The 25,591-nt window shown below is 36.3% G+C and overlaps 4 protein-coding genes across 4 annotated transcripts; 1 reads left to right on the top strand and 3 right to left on the bottom strand.

Moving 5' to 3' along the window:
* Window positions 1–3,039: 3,039 nt before the first annotated feature.
* On the top strand, window positions 3,040–5,412 carry LBD15 (LOB domain-containing protein 15). The gene is made up of 3 exons (XM_021969082.2): window positions 3,040–3,588; window positions 3,795–4,050; window positions 4,261–5,412. The coding sequence occupies exons 1-3, from the start codon at window positions 3,575–3,577 to the stop codon at window positions 4,660–4,662; spliced, it is 672 nt and encodes a 223-aa protein (XP_021824774.1). The 5' UTR covers window positions 3,040–3,574; the 3' UTR covers window positions 4,663–5,412.
* A 3,730-nt stretch (window positions 5,413–9,142) lies between these two features.
* Window positions 9,143–10,547, bottom strand: LOC110765876 (peroxidase P7-like). Its single transcript, XM_021969118.2, has 4 exons — window positions 10,317–10,547; window positions 10,016–10,207; window positions 9,775–9,940; window positions 9,143–9,625 (listed from the first exon to the last, which is right to left on the bottom strand). Exons 1-4 carry the CDS (start codon window positions 10,545–10,547, stop codon window positions 9,225–9,227), a joined length of 990 nt encoding a protein of 329 aa, XP_021824810.2. The 3' UTR covers window positions 9,143–9,224.
* Window positions 10,548–11,177: 630 nt separating this feature from the next.
* Window positions 11,178–13,096, bottom strand: LOC110765860 (peroxidase P7). The gene is made up of 4 exons (XM_021969101.2): window positions 12,811–13,096; window positions 12,359–12,550; window positions 12,101–12,266; window positions 11,178–11,767 (listed from the first exon to the last, which is right to left on the bottom strand). Exons 1-4 carry the CDS (start codon window positions 13,018–13,020, stop codon window positions 11,376–11,378), a joined length of 960 nt encoding a protein of 319 aa, XP_021824793.1. The 5' UTR covers window positions 13,021–13,096; the 3' UTR covers window positions 11,178–11,375.
* A 2,601-nt stretch (window positions 13,097–15,697) lies between these two features.
* LOC110765858 (Major facilitator superfamily protein) lies at window positions 15,698–18,890 on the bottom strand. Its single transcript, XM_021969100.2, has 4 exons — window positions 18,684–18,890; window positions 18,353–18,570; window positions 17,311–17,867; window positions 15,698–16,701 (listed from the first exon to the last, which is right to left on the bottom strand). Exons 1-4 carry the CDS (start codon window positions 18,787–18,789, stop codon window positions 15,813–15,815), a joined length of 1,770 nt encoding a protein of 589 aa, XP_021824792.1. The 5' UTR covers window positions 18,790–18,890; the 3' UTR covers window positions 15,698–15,812.
* Between the last annotated feature and the right edge of the window lie 6,701 nt (window positions 18,891–25,591).

The following is a 25,591-nucleotide window of genomic DNA, read 5'->3' as shown; positions in this document are numbered from 1 at the left end:
AGCTATACCTAACAATGGCATCTTGTCAAAAAAAATAAAATAAAAATAAAAATAAAAATAAATTGTGGCATCTTGTGACGAGTATTATTAGTATGAGTGGTTTAAGTTTGAATCTCCAATCCCGATTGATGATCAACAACTGTGTATGTTTTCCGTTTTATGGTTTTCACCCCATCCGCTTTTAGTAATACTTAAATTTATCTTTCTATATAATTAAAGAAAGAGAGCTAAGGTTAAGGTTTATGTGTATTTTTCGAACCTTGGGAGTGTTGTGAGAAATATGTTTTTTTCTTTTCTTTTTCTGAAAGAAAACATCTATACACGTTACACACACATTTGGTTTCGGCCCTAGTTCAATACGGAAATTACACTAAAGCCCAACTCCCGCTGGACATTGTTATTCTATTTGAGGGAGAGGTTCACCAGTTTTGGGCTTTCTATACTGGGCTTAAATTGAAAGCTTTGACCACTGTCCTTTTTGGTCAATGTCTTTTGGTAGGATATATAATTAAGAATGCACGATGTATAATGTTTTTCTTTTGATAATGTGTGACTATAATTTAGAGGGAAGGGTATTCGAATATCTTAATCAACTGGTATGTACATATTATTCTACTCTCTTTTTTATCTTTTTTTTATTTTTAAAAACAAGTGGTCGTCTAAACTGAAAGGAAAAGGGGGATTTCTCACACACATACATTATCAAGGTGTCATGGAAGTTCAAACCTAAGATCATTGGTCTGCAAGTCAAGGCCCTTACTCTTATACATTTTGTACGTACTACTTTAACTGTTATTATCGTAATATCGTGCAAGAGTTTTTCAAACAAACCAATTTTCCAAGTAAAAGAAAAACAAGTAGATTAGATATAATTAGGGAATAAGGATTCAAAGGAGCTGGAGGCGTACAAGTCACATGTTGTTTTTCTTTTTGGGCAGTGGGAGAAGTCTCAGGTTGTAATAAACTTGATAGCTACATTTACAACCAAAGTTCATGCACACAACTTATAATAGGTTGACCTTTCATATATAATTTAGAGATTTGGAACGAATGTTTGTTCGGTATAAAGAGTTGAAAATGAAAATGCAAATGTGTGGTAGCCGTAGGTTTTTAGATCAAACACACCGTGGCATTTTGGTCCATGAAAGCAGCTGGTTTACACATATAAATCTATGGTAACTTGGTAAAGGTACCTTAAAAAGCTATTGGGTGTTCAAACTGGAGGAAGTGGGTAATTAAGTTCTGGGTTTTGGTGCAGAGAGATAAGAGTGAAAGAGTGAAAGAGTGAGAAAGTAGGTTGGGGATGAGAGAACATCGGGGCGACTTGTCAGCCATAAAATACGGGTCAAACAAGAGTAAGATGGTGCCATATTCCTTACAATCTAAGCAATATATATATATGTATATAAATGTACATATTTATAAATAACATATAAAATAATTAGGGATTTAATCCCCCTATTAATTCCTTTGTCTTCAAATTTATTCTTCTCTTCCTTTCCCTCCCTTTCACCACCCACTTTTGACATAACCCTCCTCAAAATCACAACTCAGAATTACGTCTTAATTGGCTTAGTAATTAGGTCATTTGGAAACTTAGCTTATGTGTTTGATTTGAAGTAGATTGCACCACCGTTGTAGTTGCATGCAGTTTTCGTATAATTAGGGATATATCAGATAGTCAGTCGATCGAGGACCTAAGGCATGCGTGTGCCATGTTGTTATGGCACGCACCTCGAAATTAAGGCATTGGGTTTCTTCTTAAGTTAATCATTTAATTAATTAAATTATCGGCCATCTAATTAACAAAAAAAGTACATTAAATCATTGAAGCTGTTGACAGCACTGGTTAAAATTATGGACAATGCAGGATTTGGATGGTTGAAATAAACAGCTAGCTAGGTTAGATGAATCGCAATCTTTCCATATATATATGAAAATGTAGGTAAGCTGTCCAGAAAATATGTATCTGTCTCTGTAAATATCCGTCGGCACAATAACTTATCCCTTGAAGGGTGCCTAGTCTTTTTCTATGGACATCATCACTGAACTGATGTGTTGAGTAATTTTACAGAGCAGTGAGCTGCTTGTTGAAGTGGGAGGTGTACACTTCTGCTAACAGTTGCCAAACCAAACGCCGATGACTTGTTGCCATGCCCATGATATATACAACCCATCTTCAGGAATTATTAGCGGAGTTTGAGATGATGACTGAAAAAAGAACAATTAATCACAAGCAACTTTGTTTGTCCCATCAATCAAGATTGGATTGTCTCATTTTCTTTTGTTGTTGTTGTTGTGTGTGCGTGTGTGTGCGTTTTCTTTTTGCTTGCAAGTATGGCTGACTAAATTAGACAAGGAATATAATATAATTAACTTTTATTCGAATGAGAATATAGATGACTGGCCAGCTAGTTTCATCATTGTTGGTTTGAATTTACTATAATCCATATGCGTACAACAGTGGTAAAAGAGGGAAAATATTCATCCATGTTTGACAAATTATACTTCTGACTAAAATCATATGGGTCTCAAATTGGTCTTAGCCCTTCAAGCACAAATTGCGGTTTTCATACGGTGATGATGCTGATATAAAATTTCGTTTTCGGAGCTGGATCCCAGATATGGGCAAGGCGGGTTCTTAGATTTGACAAGAAACTAACATGCTTATTACAACTTAATTATATATGATCACTTTTTCATTTATTTTTTCAACAATGACTATAATGCTTACTTCTACTGTGTCATATTTATTCTGCGTTGTTTTATTCAGAAAAAAAGGGTGAGAGTCAAATGCTTATCGTAGTTGTGAAATACTCAATTACTCAGCAACTGACCACCTACAAAAAAATTTATCTTAGCATTCTTCTTATTAGTTTATCTTAGATTATTAGGAAAAGTACATTGGTATAATGATCTGTATTCAAATTTCAAAGAGAAAAAAAAAAGGAGAGAGGAAAAAGAAAGTTAGGTCTGTCCTGAGAATTAATGCAGCAAGAGCCACATGCAGTCTATGAAATCAAATGGTTGATTCAAAAAGTCAAAACAAATTTAAGGACTCACACGTGAGCAAGAGAGAGAGAGAGAGCAAGCAGTCAGAGAGCTGGCATTTATATGTTCTTTCTTTCTCCCGCTCCCAATCTCTCTTCTCTCTCCATTGATGCATTTTTTTTAATCTCAGACTCAGCATATGAGAGTGCTCTGCTGTTTGATCTCTGAAGAACCGTAATTCCTGAAATCCTCGTACATCAACCAAAGAGATCGATCCAATCCAACCAAACCCATCATTTCATCACCAACAAACAAAAGCATCATCACCAGCTTCTCTGCTTCCCCTCTTACAATTTCAGTCTCAGTAGTTGTACTCTGTAACACTCCAACCCCTTTTGTCTCTTAATTTCTTTTATAAACAATATCACCAGTGGACCACTTTTCTAGTGTACCTTGCCTTTGAAGTACCCTCATTATTAATTTGTATTTCTACCCCCTTATTTTACTTCCTTCCTTTCCTTCAAACCCTTTCTCTCTTTCTCCTTTGGCAGCACCCTATCCTCTCCCCAGAGAGCATGCCTGAATGTCCAGAGAAAGGTAACCTCTCTCTCTCTCTCTCTCTCTCTCTCTCGCTCTCTCTTTTGTTTTTGTTCTCTCTCCTAAAATTGCATCATCAATAGGAACCTTAATTAATTAAATTTACTTTTCAATCTAATTAATTACCACCTTTTTTATGTCTTATTTATAAGTGTGCCATGGCAATTTTGCTTATGCATTTTCTCTGCTTCTCTACTTAATTGTAGGGAGATATCTGATGAGATAGGCAAGAAGATTAAGAGAGAAACTGATGCTTCTTCTCATCATCGAATGGGAAGAAGACACATGTTGGGCCCTCCAGGAACCCTAAACACCATCACCCCTTGTGCTGCCTGTAAGCTCCTCAGACGAAGGTGTGCTCAGGAATGCCCCTTTTCTCCTTACTTCTCTCCCCACGAACCCCAAAAGTTCGCCTCCGTCCACAAGGTCTTTGGTGCCAGCAACGTCTCCAAGATGCTCATGGTAAGTAACTTATCATAAACCTTAATTGTTCAAATCGTCATTATGCATTGATCATTTACATTCAATTTTGGGGAAAGAGTCTTTGGTACCTATACAAACACTGGAGTGTAGGTACTTTGCTGCCGTTCAAGTTTATTTGTTCTTAATTACATTAATTATTTCTGATTTTTGCTTGTTTGCGTGTGTGTTTGATGTAATTAATTAATTCAGGAGGTGCCGGAGAGTCAACGAGCAGATGCTGCAAATAGTCTTGTTTATGAAGCAAATGTGAGGCTAAGAGATCCAGTTTATGGATGCATGGGTGCGATTTCAGCTTTGCAACAACAGGTTCAATCTTTACAAGCTGAGCTCAATGCAGTTAGGGGTGAGATACTTAAATACAAATATAGGGAAGCGAATCTCCTTCCTTCTAATTCTCATCATATGGCTTTGTTCTCTACTTCGGGGGCTGTTTCCATTGCTTCCCTGCCGCAGACCCCACAGCCGCCTCCCCCGCCACCTCCGCCTCCACCTCTACCTCCTACCTCCTCCTCTTCTTCTATGTACACTAATCAACCAAGCACTGCGGACTATAGCACCCTTTCAAGTGAAAATGTTTCCTTCTTTGGTTAAAATATGTTAATTATTATTAGACTCATGAAATCAAGAGATCGATCCCATTTAATTTTCTTATTATGATGATAATTCTTCAAGTGGAATAAAATGATGATAAAGAGAGAATTATATAATTTATATTATATATTGGCTGCTTGGGGTTTTTTTAGTTTCTTAGTTACTGTCTTAATCCAATTTAGGTCCCTATTTTGTCTCTAGATATTGTTGGTTGTTATGTTCCTTTCTTCATGCCACATATTAACTTTAATTTCCACCACTTTTCTTCTACTTCCTCCTAGTTATAGTTATTGAACGGCCACTATAGCCACCATAACTAAACATGTTATCATTTCTTCTTCCGCCACTTCTGAATTGAACAAAAGAACAAATTTTTACTAAAACCCTAATACCAGCTTACATTAGGGTAAAAAAAAATACAAATATCTGCGGCTGAGATAGCTCTGTGGTGGTGATGTTAGGTTTGGTTGGGATTGGGCTTAATCATGGTGTCATTTTCGCGTGCTATGATCTAGTTTGTCATTTTCGCATATGTACCTCTGCCAATATAGGATCATGTATTATTCTTAATTTGGAGAAATTAATATATTGAAGTTGGGGGAGGAGACAAAGGCTTGTGATCTTCATCAGCATTTGGGTTACAAACTTCTACAAATTTAGTATTTGTGTTCTACGGAGGCCTGTATGTTGTATTAATGTGGGATAACCCTTGTAATGATATCGATTATTCTACTTTATCTCTAATCTGTGAACAATAAATACTTTGCAGAGTGATTCTGGATAAATTAAGGTTACTTCCTTAGTAGGTCTAATATTTTAAGGGACAAGTTGGTAACCCTGACCCAGCATATGATATAACAATCTAAATAATATTATTAGATAACTAAGTTTATTAATTTTAGAATATAAGCATTCAACTCAAAACAAATTGGTAATGAGCGGAGAGGTCCAAGTTGGTTTATTAAACCACTAAGGCAAGTCTTCTATTTCCGACATGGGATTATACTCTCAACAAAAACAGTGGCTATAGGTAGCTAGAAAATAATTCAATGGTTCTTCGTTATACATAAATTACGTCCTATATGTTAAGTTAGTAGATTTAGTCGAATTACGAAATGTTACAAAGTTTTGGGGATAACTTGATTGTGTGAAATGGTAAGAAATTGGGAAGGGATCTGCAAAGTGTTGGGTGTTAGGTTATGTGAAGGGCAGTTCTGTAAAATGAAATAATGATCCGTATAATCAGACAATGCTTGCTATTTAGTGAAGTTACAGCATAATTTGTGAAGTAGATGTATCTGTATTTGTTGGATGGTCAATGGTCCTGCCAGCTGCTAGATTAGTTTCTCAAAGCAGTTTGGTTTCCTTGGCGTGTGGATTTCAACCCAAGTGGAAGTCAGGAAAGAAGGAACCTCATGAATTACATAACCAAGAAAACCAAATGGAGAATTTCAATCCTTGTTTACTACCTTTCAATTATATATATATATATATATATATATACAGCTCTACTGAATTTCGTCAGCCTCATTCAAGTCTCTAGAACCAAGATGTGATGGAATTTGGTCTTATGTCATGGGTTGCTTAAGATAGTGGCATCTTATCTTGTCTTCATACAACCCCCTTTGATTTCTATATTGAAAATTGTTCAAAGAAATGCGATCATCTACATGCCCTTCTTTATACAGCAAGATGGTGAGTGTATAATTTGATATGGAACTAAAGCTCCAATGGATCACAAGGTTACCACATATATATACAGCTGAGGGAAAGTATAATTAGGGTTGTTTAAATTTATTTTTGTTTTGAGTCTCTTGAATCTATCAATATGCATGTGAGTATAGAGGTTTCCCAAGGTCTAGTATGTATGTACTGATGAATATGCATGCCTGCTTAGATCTCACTCGACTCCCTTTTAAACATTTTGAGGCATCATTAACTGATAATTGATCGATAAGCTTGATTAATTGCGTACATTCTAACATAAGCCTCCATTTGGTTAATTTTTAAAACAACTAATTAAACGGAATTTTGCTACCTAATTTCTTCCCCTAAAGGAAATAGGCAAATGAGGAAAATATTGGTGTTCAAGATACCCTATGTTGTTGCACGGCGGATTTATATTGCAGGTTTGAGTATATGTGGTTATGGTTGCTAAATCGGGGATTTTAGTCATCTTTGGGTTGTGCACGCGTGATTCTCTCTAGATCAATTCAATTTGTTGTTGCGTTTGATCACTAGATAATATTTATTCATATTCATCACATCATTGCTTGTACTTGTGTTTGTTTATCAATAAAAAACCTATCGCTTAAAAAAAAATTGGTGGATCTCCTTATTTGATATTGATTAGCAGCCTTGAGATTCAAGTACGAATGAGAAAGAAAACCTAGATATGCTTCGTTTGAAGAGATATTTATAAGGGTCGGTGCAATTTTATTATCCATGCAGTGCTTATCACCGGACCAGATAATGCCTCTCAATTTTCCTACTTAATTTGAAGGTGTCGGCCTATACGCCACCCTGATTAATTATACCTTTTAATCTTAATACAAATCTAGGTGGAGCTAGCTCTCCTAATGAAGATAAATTCACCTTTTTTGAACTTGCAAGTGGTTTTATTTAGACTAGAAAGCTCAGTTAGAGACCATCTCTGAAGTCATTAATCGGGTCTTGAAGTCAGAGTTAATTGACCTTACGAAGAATTAGAAGATGATTATGGCTTAGTTAACAAATATAAACAAGTTCCTGATGAAAACATAAATTCAGAAATCATATATTTTTTACCAATGTTTCTCTCTCTAGCACATGTAGATGCTCTCAAATCTCGAGGATGAAACTAAACCAAATGCTAGCTAGCTAGCTGTAGCCATGCAGGAATATTTCGTACAAATGTTTAAATTATAGTGATAGGAAGAAAGAAAGATCACAAACTTAAGAACCCTAGTGGTAAATTAATTAAGCCCCGGAATAGACAACTTGTACACTGAATTTTAAACAAGAGTGCACACATGACGACTCTGGGAAGTTGAGGAATATATATGATTTTTTTGACTGCCATGGCATTTATGTGGGTTGACAACTTTAGCTTATATAATCATGAGGATGTCAACAATGAGATTAGATTAACATAATAGCTTTCATGTGATGCAGATCTAAATTCTTCCCGAGATTGTTTAACCGTTTTATTTTTCTTGAATTGTTTAATTTAAGGGAGGGTGATTCGAACTCTGAATACAATAGAGTGGACAACATTGCTCTAACTAATTAGTCTAACCCACCATATATGTGTAATTGTTTAACCAAAATTGAAAGATTGTCACATTAAAGTTGTCTCAATTGGGCATTATGTTTTTTTTTTTTTTTAACACGAGAGAACATGAGATCAAATTCAGAAAATTATTAAGGGCCCGTTTGGTATTCTACTAAAAAATTATGAATTTTTTTTAAACACGAGTTTTTAAATACTTATTTTAGGATCTTGTTTGGCATTGCACTCTAAACTATTTTTAAGATCTTAAAAAAATTGAAATTAAAATCAGAAAATTAGAAACCCTAATTTCCAAATTGAAAATAAGAAAAGGCAAAGGAGAGAGAGAGAAAGACGAGGGAGAGGGAGGAGAGATAGAGACGAGGGAGAGAGAGGAGAGAGAAAATCTCACTCTTTTGTTTTCAATAATAAGGATGTTTTTGAGTTTTTCTAAAATGGGTCTACCAAATGGATTTTTCCAGATTTGGACCTCAAATATGTTTTTGATTTTATAAAATTAGATCCAAGTAGGACACCAAACGGGTCCTAAATCATTGAGAGTGAGAGACTACTAAATTGACTTCTAAACAAATTAATTAAGTATTAACACTATGTTGTTTTCTTTGTTTAAAGAGAACCTCGTTCACTCAACAAATCATATAATAGAGCGTCCTGAATAAGATCAGAAGGCACCTCAAACCAAATAAAGTTGTCTACATTATGTAAACTGAATCGAGCAAGTCAGCGTTCAACACCATTTGCTTCCTTATAAATAAATTGAAAAAGAGAACCAGAAATCTTTTTCTTGAGATGCTTTACATATTCAACAATGGTACCAACGTTTATAATGGTAATGTTGTTAATGGTAATGTTTATGCCTTTTTAGCATATTCGTATGTTGGCTAGAAATTGCTTAATTAGCAAAATTGGTGAAGTCAAGTGCTATGGTCAATGAATTCCCCATACAATTATGGATTGTATTTGTGAATGCGAAGTCAACTCAACTAGAATGTTGACCACCGAAACGATCAATTAATTAATTCGAGCAGTAATCACGTGTTAACAAGTTAATCATTGATGGATTTTATTGTTAGCACAATCTATTAGGACAGACCTCAATCGAGCTAGGCCCAAATTCTAGTATCCCAAATGGCAAGGCCCAAAAGGAAATTCTTTTGACGCCCTGTAAAGCACCCAACTAAAACAAATACACATCCCTGATTTCAAACAAGAACAAAACTCTGATATATGACACCTTCTAAGAGAAACCAGGAAAACAATTAATTAAATGTTAAATCATTCAATATAGAGGTTAAATTATTGGATTAATCCTCCTGCAATTCAACCTGATCTCGCCAGCTGGACCAATGAGGGGGTTGACGCTTCCCATCTTGATCATGGCAGACGCAAAGTCGTTAAAGAAGGCTTCTTGGTCTTCACTGTAGGTGCGCACTATGGGATCAGTTTTGCCTCCACTGAAGAGCTGCTGATCAGAGTGGAGGAGCCCTTTATTCTGGACAAGGTTTTTGTAGTAGCTGTTGTCAAACACTATTGGGGTCTGAGCATCAAGTGGAGCCAAGTTGGCGTCACCTGAGCCTTTGGATCTTGGGCATTTTACTCTCCTTTTCTGGGCAAGCTCTTTGTTCATGTTGCTCTCATTGTATATGCGCTCTCTGAAGGAGTGGCATTGTGCTTCTCCAAGTGTATGAGCTCCTGGCAGGTAAATATTGATTTTACCAACCAAAAAAAACCACATATTAATATAATGGATTAGTAGACATGAGACAAAATGTTAATTTGTTACGACATTCGAACAAGAGTCCCATCATTGATAACTTAAAAACGTGACATGCTAGTAATACCTAATAAAGCAACCAAGTCTCTCCTTTTAAGCGCAATACCACGGAATCTAAGGACAAGCTCCTTTAAGTTTGCTTTCGGAAGGGGTATGCTGACATTAGTAACAATCGCGTTTGTAGCCCTAGCATCTCTCCTTCCCAATTGAACACCCCAACTTGGTCCCCCAAGCTGCACCATTAGGTGTGAATTAATAAGTTGATTATGGAATTAATCAAGTAGTAAGCAAGTGATTAATTTACTTACAATGGAAACAGAGTCTCTGGCAACAATGGCAATAATATCAGCACATGAGACGATGTCAGGGCACATTTTCTCCACCGCAGACTTGATTTCATCAATCACTTCATATCCCCTCGTAGAATTCTTATTGGGAGGTATATTTTTCTCTCCAATGAAGTTTGGTGCATCATCCAGCAGCAACGACGCATCACATCCCTGCACACCCATAATATTTCTAAGACCACCCAAATTAACAAAAAAACCATGTCACGCGTGATAAATTTCTAAGTTGCATGCATAAAGATGAAGGAGAAGGTGAATTTACGTTAACAAAACAGTCATGGTAGAAGAGGCGGAGGAGAGAGGCTCCCATTCGAGCCTCCTTTTTAATGGCGGATTCAACTATGGATTTCACAGTGGGGAAGAGTTTTGGACAAGAAGTGGCATAAAAACTTGGTGACATTTCATCGATGGCCTTGGCTTCCATGTGCACAATTAGGAGAGCCAAGGTCAAGAAAATGGCTGTTGAGGCATAAGAGGAAGCCATTGATCTCATTTGTGTGTTTTGGTTAATTAGAGAGGCTTTTGGAAACACAGCAAAAAGCCTATGTTGATTAAAAATTTAAATTCGAAGGAAAAAAAAGAAGGTAAATTCAGGTTTGCTAGGGTAGCTACTTATAGACTTAGAAGAATCGACTAACTCAAACTCAAATCCTAGAACTTAGCAGATGAAAGTTCCTACAAAACAGAACAGTAATTCCATCAGTCCACAAACAAGTGTACCCAAGTTGTGCACACATGTTGGCTTTGAACATAACAAACCTTCCCCATCTAGAGTTTGACCCGGATATGTATCTGATGCAACGTTTGATTAATTAATTAAAATCTTAATTAGTAGACTCATTAATCCAATTCCCCTGTTTAAATTCTCTGTCACCATATTATAATGCATTTTGTTCATTGGTGCTTGAGAATCTCTCTCTCTCTCTCTCTCTCTCTCTCTCTCTCTCTCTCTCTCTCTCCTAACTAATGAAACAGTTATACATTTATGCATAAAGCAACTGAAATTAAATTTGGATTGGAAAGGCATTTTACATAGACCATTAGTGTTTGCCAACGGTCTAATCCGGTGGAAAAGGACCTTGATTTGTAGAATTCTCAGATTCAAATCTCCACAACATCATAATTGTAAAATAATAATAGTATAGATTTATCCATTTAATATATCTCAACAGAATGAGCAGAACATAGCACATTAAGTTACAGCTTTCAAACAAAATTCCAAATCCTTCAAGGTCATTAAACCCAAAACATAGACTAAAACAATATCTAAGCCAATCAATTTATTCAAAGCACCACAGTGAGAAAACAAAGGGGCACTAGCTTAATTGGGCTTCCTGCAATTCTTCCTAATCTCCCCATTGGATCCAGTGAGAGGTTTGATATCTCCCATCTTGATGATGGCGCTGACAAAGTCAGAACTGAAGGTGTTGTAGCTGTTGCTGTAGGTGCGCACTATGGAATCAGTGGACCCACCATTGAACAACTGCTGATCAGAGTGGAGGAGGCCTTTGTTCTGGATGAGGTTCTTGAAGTAGTTGTTGTCAAAGGCAGTAGGGGTTTGAAGATCAAGTGGGGCCAAGTTGTTGTCCCCAGAGCCAGAGGCTCTTGGGCAGTTTGATCGCCTTGTTTGGGCGAAGGAACTATCAATATTGGTCTCATTGTATATGCGGGGCCTGAATTGTATGCACCTTGCTTGCCCAATTGTATGCGATCCTGGCAAATTTTACAAGCCCAAATAAAATAGTTAGAACTTAGAACACTTGATTAAACTAAGACAAAGTAATTTTTGGTCTTAGTAATTTCAATTCTGTCAATTTTTTTCCTCCACTTTCGCTCCCCAAAAAGTACTTATTCTGTCACAGAATTGGACATATCCTTGAATTGCGAAGATATAACACTATACGGGTCAAATTGACATAATTGAAAGCATAAGACAAAAATGGAAACTTTGACAAACTATCGAGACGAAAAGTGATTTTTAACCTTAAAATAATTAATTGGTGTCTAGAAACAAGTCTAGGGTGTGCATCAGAAAAATATAATTACCAGATAAAGCAACCAAGTCCCTGGTTGAAAGGCCAAGAGCATTGAATATAGAGATAAGCTGGTTTAGGTTCCTGGTTGGAGGGGGGATGCTGTTATTAGCAGCGGCCTGGCTTGCAGTTCTTGCGTCTCTTCTTCCCAATTTCACGTTCCAACTTGGTCCTCCAAGCTACATTAATTCACAAATCAAAAACAAAAACGTAATTAATTAACTAATTGGACCATAAATTATTGAGTAGCTAATAAATTAGTTTAACTTACGATGGCAACAGAGTCTCTGGCAGCAATTGCCAATATATCAGCGCATGACACCACACCGGGGCACACATTCTCCACTGCCGACTTTATGTTGTCAACCACGTCAAATCCCCGCGCAGAATTCCTGTTGGGAACTGCATTTTTCTCTCCAGTGAAGCTCGACGTGTCGTCGAGGAGCAAGGAGCCATCGCATCCCTGGAAATTGGCAATTTATTAAGAAATTAAACCCAATGAAGAGAGAAATTAGTTAACCTAGACAACGACATCTTAGAGTACGGGTAGAAAACCAATGTGTCAAACTTGTATTTTCAAAGACATCATATTTATAATGCATGCAGGTACTTTATAACACAGACAATTTTGTTGACCTTTTGGCTCATGATGTCATGTTTGATATATAAATATAATACGAATTTGAAACCTAGGTATGTAACTATTTTATTCTTTTGGCATACATTAACGAAACAGTCGTGGAAGTGGAGGCGGAGAAGGGAGGCCCCCATTCGGGCCTCGTTTCGGATAGCGGATTGCACTGTGGATCTCACAGCGGAGAAGACCCTCGGGCAAGAGCTAGAGTAGAAATTTGTTGAAAGTTGAGCACTTGAAGTGCCCATTTGCAGAAGGAGAGCCAAGGTCAAAATGGCCATGAAAGAAGAGGAAGCCATTGATGCTAGCTCAATATAATGTATAGTGTGTATATGGTGTATAACTTAAACTTGAGCTTGTGTTGAAAACGAGGCCAAAGATGGTGCTACTTATATAGCGCTTCTTCTCAAGGTGGGGGGTCTTCTCAAGGTGACTTGGGCCGACAGGTTACCTAACACGTAGAAATCTCTGTGCATGGATTTGATTATTCTAAGTTCATAATTAAAGTAGCAAAAGATAACACCAAAGCAAATGATTTATAGAAAATATACAAGACCAATTAGCAAGAAACGCGTTTCTTTTAGCACATATATATTTCCACTGTGGGCGGCCATCGGCGAGTCAGCTAGTTCACACGCTTGAGTTGACATATGTAATTATGTATAATGCATGCGGACCAGAAGCTAGCTCTGGAAATTATGTGTTTTCCCATTATAAAGTATAAACACCTTTCACGTACCGCCAAAAAAAGAAGAAAGAAAGGTTTTTGTTCCTTTTTTGCGATCAAATAAAACAGTCAAGATATTTCTTTTATTTTTTATTTTTTACTTTTACCAAAAAAAGGAAGAAATATCTTGACTATTTTGATGTTTTGATTTTTCAAAATTAACTTTTGGATACTGCTTGCCTTCTTCCATAGAAGAAGATACTTCTCATTTGTGCAAATTACGGTTTGACACATCATGGCGGAGCGAGGAAATCTATCAAGAGAGGTCAACCTCAAATGACAAGATTAACACACAAAATAAAAATAAAAATGATCTAATAATAAAATCCTTTGTATTAATTTATGTACCATTCTAAAATATTTACAACAAAGCATAGGTTGTCGATCTTCAATTTGAATTGTCGCTTTTGAGTTTTTTTTGGGGTAAGGGACATGCGATACAAAAGTTTTCATCTTCTGTAGGTCAACGTTGTATTTTTGTAGTTTTTTCAAAAGATAAGATGGTGTGAAGGGCCAAATTTCATAAATACTGTATAAAAAAATCAAGTACAAACATGTAAAAAGATAAAAAATGCTAAACATGAGAAGGGTCACTCGACCACTTTGAGCCTTCATTGGGTCCGCCTCTAGACATATGTGTAAAAATAATTCATAAAAAATACAGAAAAATAAAACTTATACACACATATTATATTACCATTGACAGAAATGTAGGAGTTCTTACTCACATGGAAGGAGGGAAGTATTTACCTTAGCGTTTTCATATTTTTTTTAAGTCCCACGACTCCCTCCCAATGAGTCATAATGGTATTAGTCAAAAGTTCGAATAGAATACTTGTGGCTAGTATGTATTTGTATTTGAGATTCAATCTCTCGCTGGTCTAAAGAGTCAGAATCAGAATTTATGGGCCCAATTACATCTTTTGGCAGGTAAGCTACTTGAGAAATTTTGAGCAAAAAGCATGGATGGGATGATCTTTTCCTGTGTTTCTACTTTCTACTTTGTACGCGACAGAAACAGTTGGTAGCTGCTATTGATTGCAACATGGTAACTAATTAATTAATTAGAGTTTGACAAATTTACACGCATGAGCCTTTCTAATTCCCCATTTTGATGCTTCATCATCCCTAAAAGCACTCGGTACCCGCCCAATTATTTTTGTATAAATCATGTTGGTAAGTCTCTATTTACCCTTTTTTTTATTTAAGCAAAAGTGTAACAATGGTCCCTAAACTAAGACCAAACTTTACTTTCGTCCCTCATATTGCTAAATTGTTACGGTGGTACTTTAATTATGCCTCCCGTTTCAGAAATCATCATTTCCGTCATCTCAGTCAACTTTTTTAACGGCATATTTATTCTCATGTTTTTTTTTATTTCTTTTCTTTATTTTATTGTTTTTTGCTTACTTTTTAAGTCTCTTGCTGTGATATCTGGTGAGAAATCCATGGCCATGCGAGTGCCCAAGTAGGTGTTTACGAAAACTGCTACTTCCACGGTCAAAGCCATTGGCGTCTTAGGATTTAGGAAAGGAAGAGAGGAATATCAAGAAAAGGAGGGCTGTTGAGTGAGAGTGCGGCATCAAAAGAATGGGGGAGAGATTTTTTTTTGGGGGGTAGTGTTAAAGGGGGAGAGAGAAGAGATTTATTTTTAAAATTGTTTGTTTGAGAAGACATTTTTGCCCATGCCAAGTAGGACTTGTCCATGCCACATTATCATTTTTAATGAAAAAGTTGATTGAGATGACGGAAAAGACGATTTCTGAAAATGGAGGCATAATTAAAGTACCACCGTAACAATTTAACAATGTGAGGGACGAAAAGTAAAGTTTGGTATTAATCTAGGGACCATTGTTGCAATTTAGCCTTTTATTTATTATCATCAATAATCACATCTCTTGTATTAAATATGTTTTTCTCACCTAAACTAGGCTGTCGATCATGTTTTTCTCCAAGGATTTACAATGGATGTCGGGGACTAAGCTCTGCATGGAGGAACTCCATTGGTGGCTTAGTAGTTATTTAACTAGTTTATTTCTACCGAACACTAAAAAAATAAATGTTTAATCTGTTAATTAATCACACTAACATATTAGGTTACCAAGTTAATTACTTCTGCAATTGTACTTTCAATTCGTACAAATAGCGTATCGTAATTTGAAGTACGATGATCATACAAAGACTTTCGTGTGTGATTTTTCTTCTAGCTAAAAGTGTAAATCAAAGATACACATAATAAAAACTTATGATACAAAAATTAACTTAGACTGAAAGCAAAACATTACATATTTTCAAACTAAAAAAGTGAATAATCATAATCCATATTACAAAGTAGTCAATAGACACCAAACTTTCTAAATTGCTTTAGACTTGTAGTCCAAGTGGAGAAGTTGCAATTGCTTTGCCCTCCACCAGATCAACACAACCCTCCTTCGCTTCCACAGATTCTCTTTTGTAGACATATTTGCAAGAAGCCCACAAAAAAGCCCCTAAGTTTATAGTAGATATGACCAAAAGAAACCCATAGTAATAATCCAAGTGACAGTCATTCAAGTTATTACCGATCCAACTTTTACCTCCATTCCTCCCTGTAATTTTATCCACCATTGTCACAAGAAAGCTGTTCAAAAAGTTACCAACCCCAATCCCACTTGTGAAAAAAGTTGTCCCAAGACTCTGCATGTCCTCTGGAGACTGATCATAGAAAAACTCAAGCAACCCAATTGCATTGAACACATCAGCTATCCCAAGCAGCACATATTGGGGCAGCAACCAAAAAATGCTCATGGGCACAATTTCTTTAGGCCCATTAAGATGGTGCACTCTGATCACACGCATTCTCCTAACTTCCACAGCATAAGCAATTGCAATGGCTATAACTTGGACCACAAATCCAATCCCAAGTCTCTGGAGAAGTGTGATTCCTCTGGGGGTTTTGGTTCTGGCACGTACCAACGGCACAAAATAACGGTCGTACATAGGCACAGAGAGAAGCATTGAGAGGGTCACAAAGCTCCCTAAGGAAGCTGCGGGTATGTGGAATTGTTGGCCTAGGCTTCGGTCTAGGGTGGTGCCTTGCTTGACAAACAAAGTGTTGATTTGTGCCCAAATGGTGCTAGGAATTAGAGTGACAAGCCATATCATGGCCATTCCAATAACTAGCTTTGTTCCTTCAACTTGTGTCACTGTGCATGGAGGCTTCAATGAGGCATCCATGTTGTTGCCATTTTTTATCGCAGCCTTGTCCAAGAACCTATTCAAATAAGAGGCAAATAAGAGTTCGCATCATTACATATCAGAATGTTTGACAAAAAGAAAATTGAAATGATAACCAGCGGAGTAGTGGAGTTTGTGTTTCATGTTTATTTTGTCTGGATTTGAGACAATCAATGGTGGGTACCCAGTGCATGATACCATCCCATTGTGACACCTACTCTACCAGAAACAACTTGGCCGAGAGAGATTGTGACCATTCAAGAAAGATGGTGAGAAAGGATCAAATGGAGTGGTGTGAATAGTGCACATGGGAACAATTTATTAGAAGGAATGGCTAGAAAGAAGCCCACCACTGCCTTAGCGTAGTAGATTTCCTAGTTATATGCGCTTGAAAATTATAATGGGAGGTCCCCACGGCGCCAACCCCCCCTCCCAAAAACCATTTGCTCTGACACCAAGGCTAGAGCTTTAAATTTTAAAGGGGCAAAGGACCATAGAATCCATAAAGGCCTGATCTCATCATTGACCATATCCTTAGAATATTCCATGCCAGATGGAAAAAGAAGGGTATCTTTTTCCCCAAGCTATTAGTATAACTTTAGAATTTGTAATATAAAGCAGAAAATTAAGTTAAATTATAGCTCACCTGAAAATTGGAGTGTGGTACATCTGGCGTTTTCCACTATTAATGTAATGCTGTGGCTCAAACTCATGAAGCTCAGATGGGTTGCAAGGGAGCTGAGCCTTTCGATTTTTATAGGCAGCAATGGGGATTTGAAACAAGTCCCTTGCAGGGCTTTTGGTCTTGCTAACTTTGTGCCTATACATTGGGGTTCCAAAGTAGAAGATGAACAAGGACAATATAAGACCAACTGTGGGGATGCCATACCCTAACCCCCAACCCAAGTTTTCTTGGATGTAAACAAGGCCTAGGGTTGCAACTAAAGCACCCAAGAAAGAGCTGAACATCCACCAGTTGAAAAATGAGGCCTTGAGCTTCTTCTCTTGAGGGTCGAAATCGTCAAACTGGTCTGCCCCAAAGGTGGAGATGTTGGGTTTTGTCCCCCCTGACCCAATTGCTATGGTGTAGAGAGAAATGTAGAAGAACGCAATCTGTGAAGAGGAGGCCTTGTTGCAAATGCCATTGCTGCAGCTTGGCTTGAAGCTTTTCAGTGAAACAGCTATCGTCAGAAGCATCATTCCCTGTATTGATTGAAATGCTTCTGTTCATTAATTTTGAGTTTCTTGCTTGTTAATTAAGAAAATTAACAGAAGTGGACAAATTGGAAGAAATGGGGACAAAAGCTAAGTCATTTCAATTCAATTTGACAAGTTGGTTTTGTCTTTGTTTAAGCAATTGATGAGTAGGGACCCCGGTTGGTGTTTTTATTGATGAGTACAAATAATTTCATGTCTTTATCTAACAGTTTGAAGTTCATTTTCCATCGACGTTGGAACATTAATAAAACAGAATATTATCTTCATATATATATATACACACACATTTATATAATAAAATGCTTAGGCCTAATGCAAATCATTAGCCTTTGAGAAAATGAGATTATAAATATAACTCGCACCCGTGCAGTGCAGAGATAAGTTTAAAAAGTTCAAGCGTAACTCAAATTAGCTATGCATGCATGATTTAATGAATTAATTAAAGATTATTAATTTTGATATGAATTTACCGTGACGTAAATGAGGGATGAGATGGTGAAAGTCCAGAAACGACCCAAGTAAGAGTCGGCTATGTAAGCCCCCAGAATTGGTGTCATCCATACTGAACCGGACCAGTTATTGACATTTCTAACAGAGGAAACTGTGTCTTCATGAAGCTGAGTGGTCAAGTAATTCACCAAATTTGAAGCTATTCCATAGAAGGCCATCCTCTCAAATGCTTCGTACCCTGAAACGTTAAATTAAATTACAACTTCAACTTTACAAATTAATTAACAAATGATCGTGTATATACATATATATGTGCATACAGAAAGCATGAAAATTTGTAATATTACGCACCAACAAGAAAAGCGCAAGCTTTCCATTTGCCAGTCTTGGAGGCAAGCACAGGGCGGCCCCGAAGATCTACGGTGCCATCCCGGGTGTAGGAAGCTTTGGCTTCCATGGATCAATCGCACAGTTTGATGAGAAATATAAGAAATAAACTGAAATTAGTAACTAAGGAGAGGAGACGATACTGCTGATAGTGAAGAAGTTGGAAATGGGAAGCTTATATTTATAGGCATAAAACGGTGCGTAATGTGATGTGTACGTATGGGGCGGGGGAGTTTGGGGCTCTGCTTACTTGGAAAAGATGTCCCTGGTGTATTGTGACCACAGCATGCCAAATCATCAAGGCCAAGTGGGAGGCTCTTGGGGTGATGGTAACAGGAGGTCACACACACTTAAGGGCCAAGGCGCTGCTTAACTAGTTTGGTGTATTGTTGACTCTTCACGCAGCATGACAAATAAATGGCTAAAATTTTAGCTTAGAATATGGAACCCTAGAATACACTAGGAAGATATGAGGAAATCTCAAGATTTATTTGATAAATTGGAATAACAAAACATAACCCTAGCCATGAGTAAAGTATGTTTAAATACTCCTAAAAATTCTAGGAATAACAAAGGAATTAAAATAGAAAAATAACAAAGTTTTCAAAAATTGTAAAAACTTTAAGAAATAAACGAATTGACTATATTTCATTGGGTGTCCCATAGTAGTAAAGTTTTCCATTTTCTTTTTTTCTTTTTTTGTTCGATCAGTATATTTTTTGTTAAGTGATCAAAGTATTTAATTTAGTTAGGTTCAATTCGGATTAAAGCCTCATATAAAACACAAGATTAAAGCCTCATATTAAATACAAGATTAAAGCCTCTTAGTATTTGATTTGTTTTTCGTTGGGTTATAAAGGAAGAGTGGCATCAACCCTTTTTTCTTTTTTTTTCTTTTTTTTGGGTCAAAGTGTTCAACTGTCGAATGAATCAATTATGTTTTGAGTAATTTCTTCATGCTGTTGCTAATTATGTATTTGGGTTGTTGTTAGTTCATGGGTAATTAATCTAGAAAAGTGGAAAGTTTGCTAGGTTAGAATAAGGGTAAATCAGGAAAAATCTTATTAAAGCATTGTTTCTCTCCCATAATAATGTCGGCAAACAAATAAAAAATAAAGAATTAACTATAGTTAAACTCATGAACATATGTCAACTTTTGGGAATGGTGGTGAAAGTACATCTTAGGTTAAAGTGATGAGCAAAAATGCTCCATTTGCTTCTAGTAATTGAAGTCTATAATTTCCCTGTTGAGGAATTATGCATAGATGGACCATGGAAATGAATATGGCATTTTTTTCCCAAAATGGGAAACACGTTATACTCATCAAGAAAAAGCATGCCTTATCCACCTTAGTCTATGTCTAATCTTTGATTGGATCACTTCTTCTTTAGATATATCCTTAATCTTCTTCTCTTGATATTTCGGATGTGGTCCTGAGGTATATGATGAATATTAATCATGATTTTTACCTAATTACGCCACAAAACAACCACAATGACGTAGTCAGACCGGCTGGCTAGGCCGGTTCAGCCAAGAGGATGAAAAATAAGAACCCCACCTACCGCACTATATACCCACTACTTTAGGGGAGGCCTTGAACACAAACAGGTAAGGTGGCCGCCTAGGGTCCCAAATTGAAAGGCCTCCAATTTATATAAGGGATTATTATAAATAAACCCAATCTTAGACATGTATTTATAAAAAAACTCACACACTATTTAAACATATAAACACACCCAAAATCAATCCCAAAGTCAACAATTGTATATTTTTTGGGTGTGTTTATAAATGGGTTTTGAGTGTGTGTAATGATGGGTTTTGGGTGTGTTTATAAAGTGTTTTGGGTGTTGAGTTTTTTTATAATTTCAGCCCCCATTTTGGGTGTTTTAGTAAAACTCCCTTTATATAATACCCCTATATATACATAACTGTATTATTTTAAAAAATTATATTATATATATTATGTTAGGCCCAAACTAATCAGTCAATTTAAAATTAAAAAAAGGAAACTCAAGAAAGGCACACTTAATGAAAAAAAGGAAAAAAAAGAGAAAAATTTGCCCAATTACTCAATTCAAAATTTTAAAGAGAAAACTAAACAAAGACCCAATTATTTTTTAAACTTATAGCTTAAATCAATTAACCTAATTGAATCAATTAGGAAATTGAAAAAGACATGGTAGAAAAACTTGATTATGTCAAGTTAATTGATACTTTTGAATCGAAAAATGCAAGATAAGTGATATTTAAGTGATGTTTTGATGCATTTTATAAAGTTATTGTGTAAATTACATATTGATTGTTTCTTTTATGTTACAATTGTGAATTTGATTTCGTATAATATATTTTTAACTTACCCAAAAAAAATCACATGAATATACATATAGAATAGAAGGCCTCATTTAGAATGCTCACCTAGGGCCTCCAAAACGTAGGACTGCCGTTGCACTACTTAACATCACTAAGTAACCCTTAACCCTAATTTATTGTCAACGGGGTCTAGCCCAATGGGAAAAAGGCCTTGACTTGCAGACTGAGGTCTTGAGTTCAAACCCTCATGACTTGGTTGTGTGTGTGTGAGAAACCCCCCTCCCTGTAATTAGACCATCACTTGTAAAAAAACAAATAAACTACAGTAAACCCCCCAAACTATGGAGGTCATTACAAACTCATCTCAACCTTTAAAGACCCGTTTGATCAATACCCCAATTTTACGGAACCTTTCAAAATACACCCTCCTTTAGTGAATCTGTCAGATCCTATTCGAAATTGTTGCATGTGTGAACCTTGGGATAATTAAGCTGGACGGTACGTGGACCTACCTGTACATGATAACTTGTATATTATAATTGATTCCACTATCAAGATTCCAGCTTCGTCAAAGTATATATATATATGTACCATTCAATCAATTAATTTCACATTGAATGCATTTCTTTTCATTGTACAATTGTTGCTTTAACGAATGGCTCGAACACTTCAATTTCTAGACTCCTGGATAACAAGGAAACATACGTACTTTTCCTAGTGATGTGAATTCTTGCAAATATGTTATGAAATACTAGAAAAATATATAAGCTTAGCTGAGGGGCCATGACTTGAGAAGTTCATGGTTTCTAAGTTATATCTTTTTGGAATCTCGACGACAAGAAATGAGAGAGAGCGCCTTTGAGGTCAATGCACGTACTATATACATCCATGGATATATACTTAAGACAGCCTCATGAGCTTTACAATTTACCTGTCCAAGTAACACCCAAGTGAAGGTTTTAATTGAACCGTCCAACCCCCCCTACCCCCACAAGAGTTTGTTTTGTTTTGTATCCCACACTTTATTGCATGCTTCATTATTCAGACAGCACCATATCTGTCATGGTCCATGTTACCATGTACTACTTGATTCTATGTGTTACCTATATGTGAGGTTACGGTACTCGTGATATAGCAATAGTCGTCCACTCGCTTCGCTTGTAGGTGGTTATCAATTGTTGATTATTCAAGTGTTATGCTTGATATTTAACGTCATTTATGACTCTTGAGATTATGTATAAAATTGAAAATTGTTAACCATAGGAAGAGGAACACTATTAACGATCTCCAACCATATATATGTCATGACCCTTATCTTTGAAATGAAAGAAAATGCCTAGCTAGCTAGTCTCTGAAATTGACCTTCAAAGAATCACATCAATTAAATCCTAGCAGAGGCGACAGACCATCGCTTTAATCTATCTTTTTTCCTTTCAACTCCAAATGATCACACACGATTGCTTTTCCTTCACTCTTCTTTAAAATGCTATCGGGACCCATCAATTATCATGATTTATGGGCAGGAAAATTTTGACAAGATTCCAAGAATAGCATTTTAAGTATGCAATGTGAACTGGAGGATTGGAAAATGGCATAATGCTAAGTTTAATTGGCTGTTGCATGGCATTGAGGGTAAACAGCAACAGTAACCTGTAATAGCCTTAGCTAGCTAGTCAAACCTAGTCACAACCCAAGATGCCATTAGCTCTATAACCTAATCATGTAATTGGATGCCCTCTTATTGACGTTGTGGCTAGAAACAAAAACAGTACTAAGCTTTTAACATCCCTTAACCCCACCATTTTAACATGTTCCTGCAATGAAAATAGCCAGTGACGAAAATTTTTCCGACATTCCAAATTGCCTTTGCAAAAAGTCTACATAGCCCTTCGAATAACTCAAATTTTCGGAGGGCATTCGCAACATACATGATTTCATGTAAGTTTGAAACCATATGGTTATTTTCGAGGAAAAATTTCTTCTTGTTGATGAGCCTAGCTAGCGCTCTTAGCTACTCATGGTGTGGAAAAACAAATTAAGTTGCCAAAACAAGGTTCCCTACTTGTGGGGGAAAGGCCTATAAATATCACATTAGCAACAAACATAACATAGATAGTATGAAAGATGAGTTGAAGTGGCTAGCTATGAGTTTTTAATTTTCGAAATTATTTAATTTCTTTTATTGAAGTATCAATTTATGGGTGACAATGATGAGTTGCCAAGTTGCGGGTGCATGCAACACAGCAACTTGCAAAGAGTAGTCACGATAATAGGGCAGCCCAATTGAAGAAAACTATTGAAACTGATCACACATCGCTGTTCCCACTCCAACAAGGACAATCAACTTCTTTGGAATTGGGTTCCCCACAGCAACAGCTGCATGTCCAGCCATTTTTGGGATCCACATCATGCATTATTCATGCAATTCAAAAACGTACGGACACACAAAGAGAAAAACTTCTGTGAACTTGAACTCATCATAACCAAGGTCTTAAATATCGGAGGTATCGGAAATATCGGAAGTCAAAAAACACGGAAATATCGGGATATTATCGGTATCGGAAAAACTTGAATAAAAACCACGGAAATTATAAGAAAAACTTGGAAATTTTTATTGAAACTTTGCAGGATGTTTATTTAGTCAATTATCTATTAGTTTATCACAAAAAATTGGAAGGAAATGCATTGCATGATGGATTTAACTGATTTAAGTTGATTATATAGCGAGCTGGCAAACACCGTAAGTGTAGAAAATATGTAGTAATTAATGAAAGAAGATTAAACACCATAATCATTTATATATAATGAATTACTACAATATTTTACACTTTATACATTGCATGGTAATATATATGAGTGACTTAGTACCACATAGAGTTCCTATGAGGTTCAAAATTTTCACTATCTTCATCATCTCTATGTGTAGAGTAAGTATATTTTGAAGAGTAGTCATCAAATGATAAATCCCCAAAATAGTTTTGCATGTAATTGTTAACATGTCACCCATATAGATCCGAGATTGGTTGACGTTGTCCATAAGCAAAATCATTTGAAGATTGAGTCTCGGATTCTTTCCATGAGTCGCTTGATTCCATCCCAACATTAATGGGATATGAAGGGTAGGGAAATGGTTGGTTATGAGTATAACCATAGTTACTACTCATCTCATGTGAAAATTTGTTTCTTGCAAAAAGAATTAAAAACAAAACCATGTATATATATAAATATTTTAGTATTTTCACAAAAACATAAGTGATATGGTGGTTAAGGTGTTGAATGAGTAAAATGGTTTTCACAAATACCATGTATATAAATATTTTTGGGTTTCGTATCGGGATATTATCAGGATATTATTGGGATATTATCGATAATATCTCGATATATTGCCCAAATCATTCATAAAAATGTTGACAATATCTTCCCGATATTATCGGGATAATATCGGGATAATATCGATATATTGACGATAACACTATGGTTAGTTGTTAAAATATCGGACCCCCAAAAATTAGATATTATCGGGATAATATCGGGGATATTATCGATATTTAATACCTTGATCATAACCACAGGATTTAAATTTAATTAAATAAGATTGAATTCAATAACCCCAAATAGGAATGCATTTAAATGTAACAATAATACTAATAGTAATAATAGAGGGAAAATGGTATTTAATAATAATATAATTTGAGTTAACGGGTCTAGCCTAGTGAAAAAGAGCATTGACTTGCATACTAGAAGTTCAAGTTCGAACCCCCACAACATTATAATTGTGTGTGTATGAGAATTCTCCATCCCCTCTCATGAATTTGGAATCTTTATTTCATACTCAATCGTCTAGGAAAATGGTGAAGTAGCTAGCTAGAGTCCAGACTGTAGGAACCAGAAAATGAGTACCCAAAAAAAAAGGGGTCAAAGCAGGAATGATATAGGTCAACTTTGAGCATAGATACATGAGTGGTGCAGCACCATAATAGTGCACGAACCAGTCGTCGGAAGCCAATCACACAACACAACGAATGAAAAACAAACGAAACAGGAAAGAAAAGCTCTCGCGTTTAGTGACCACTGAAGCCAAAATGATTCTAGAGCCCTCTTAGCCTTCAATTCTGGCAAACAAAGAAAAGAAAATAAAAAGACCTTAATGAGACTATGAACACGGCCATCCTCTACTTTTTGGCAATTGGCATATGGGCTTTTTGTTTAGGTTAGGAACAAAAGAACAACTGGGCCTATGTAACCTGCCATTAAGCCAAGCTCGTGAATGAGTTACATCTCACTTCTCTTATGGTGGCAAACGAAAGGTCCAAAGAAATAAATCAGACTTGGCCCAAGTTGACATACTTCAACTTGTGCAAGTTGGGCTGGGTACTTGAACTTTGGAGAGAAAACTACTATTGGTTCCTTTGCAACGTTCTAGTTATCAACGGGGTATAGTTCAGTGGAAAGAGCTTTGATTTGCAGATAAGTTGTCTTAGGCTCGAACCCCTTTAGTACATTGATAGTTTGTGTATGAGAAATCCCCCTCTCCCAAAATCATTTTTTTTTTTTTTAATTT

The sequence above is a fragment of the Prunus avium genome, chromosome 2 (genome assembly GCF_965620075.1).
Source record: "Prunus avium chromosome 2, drPruAviu1.hap1.1, whole genome shotgun sequence".
NCBI lineage: Eukaryota > Viridiplantae > Streptophyta > Magnoliopsida > Rosales > Rosaceae > Prunus > Prunus avium.
Note: the sequence above shows the minus strand (reverse complement) of the source record. Positions and strands in the feature narration are given on the sequence as shown.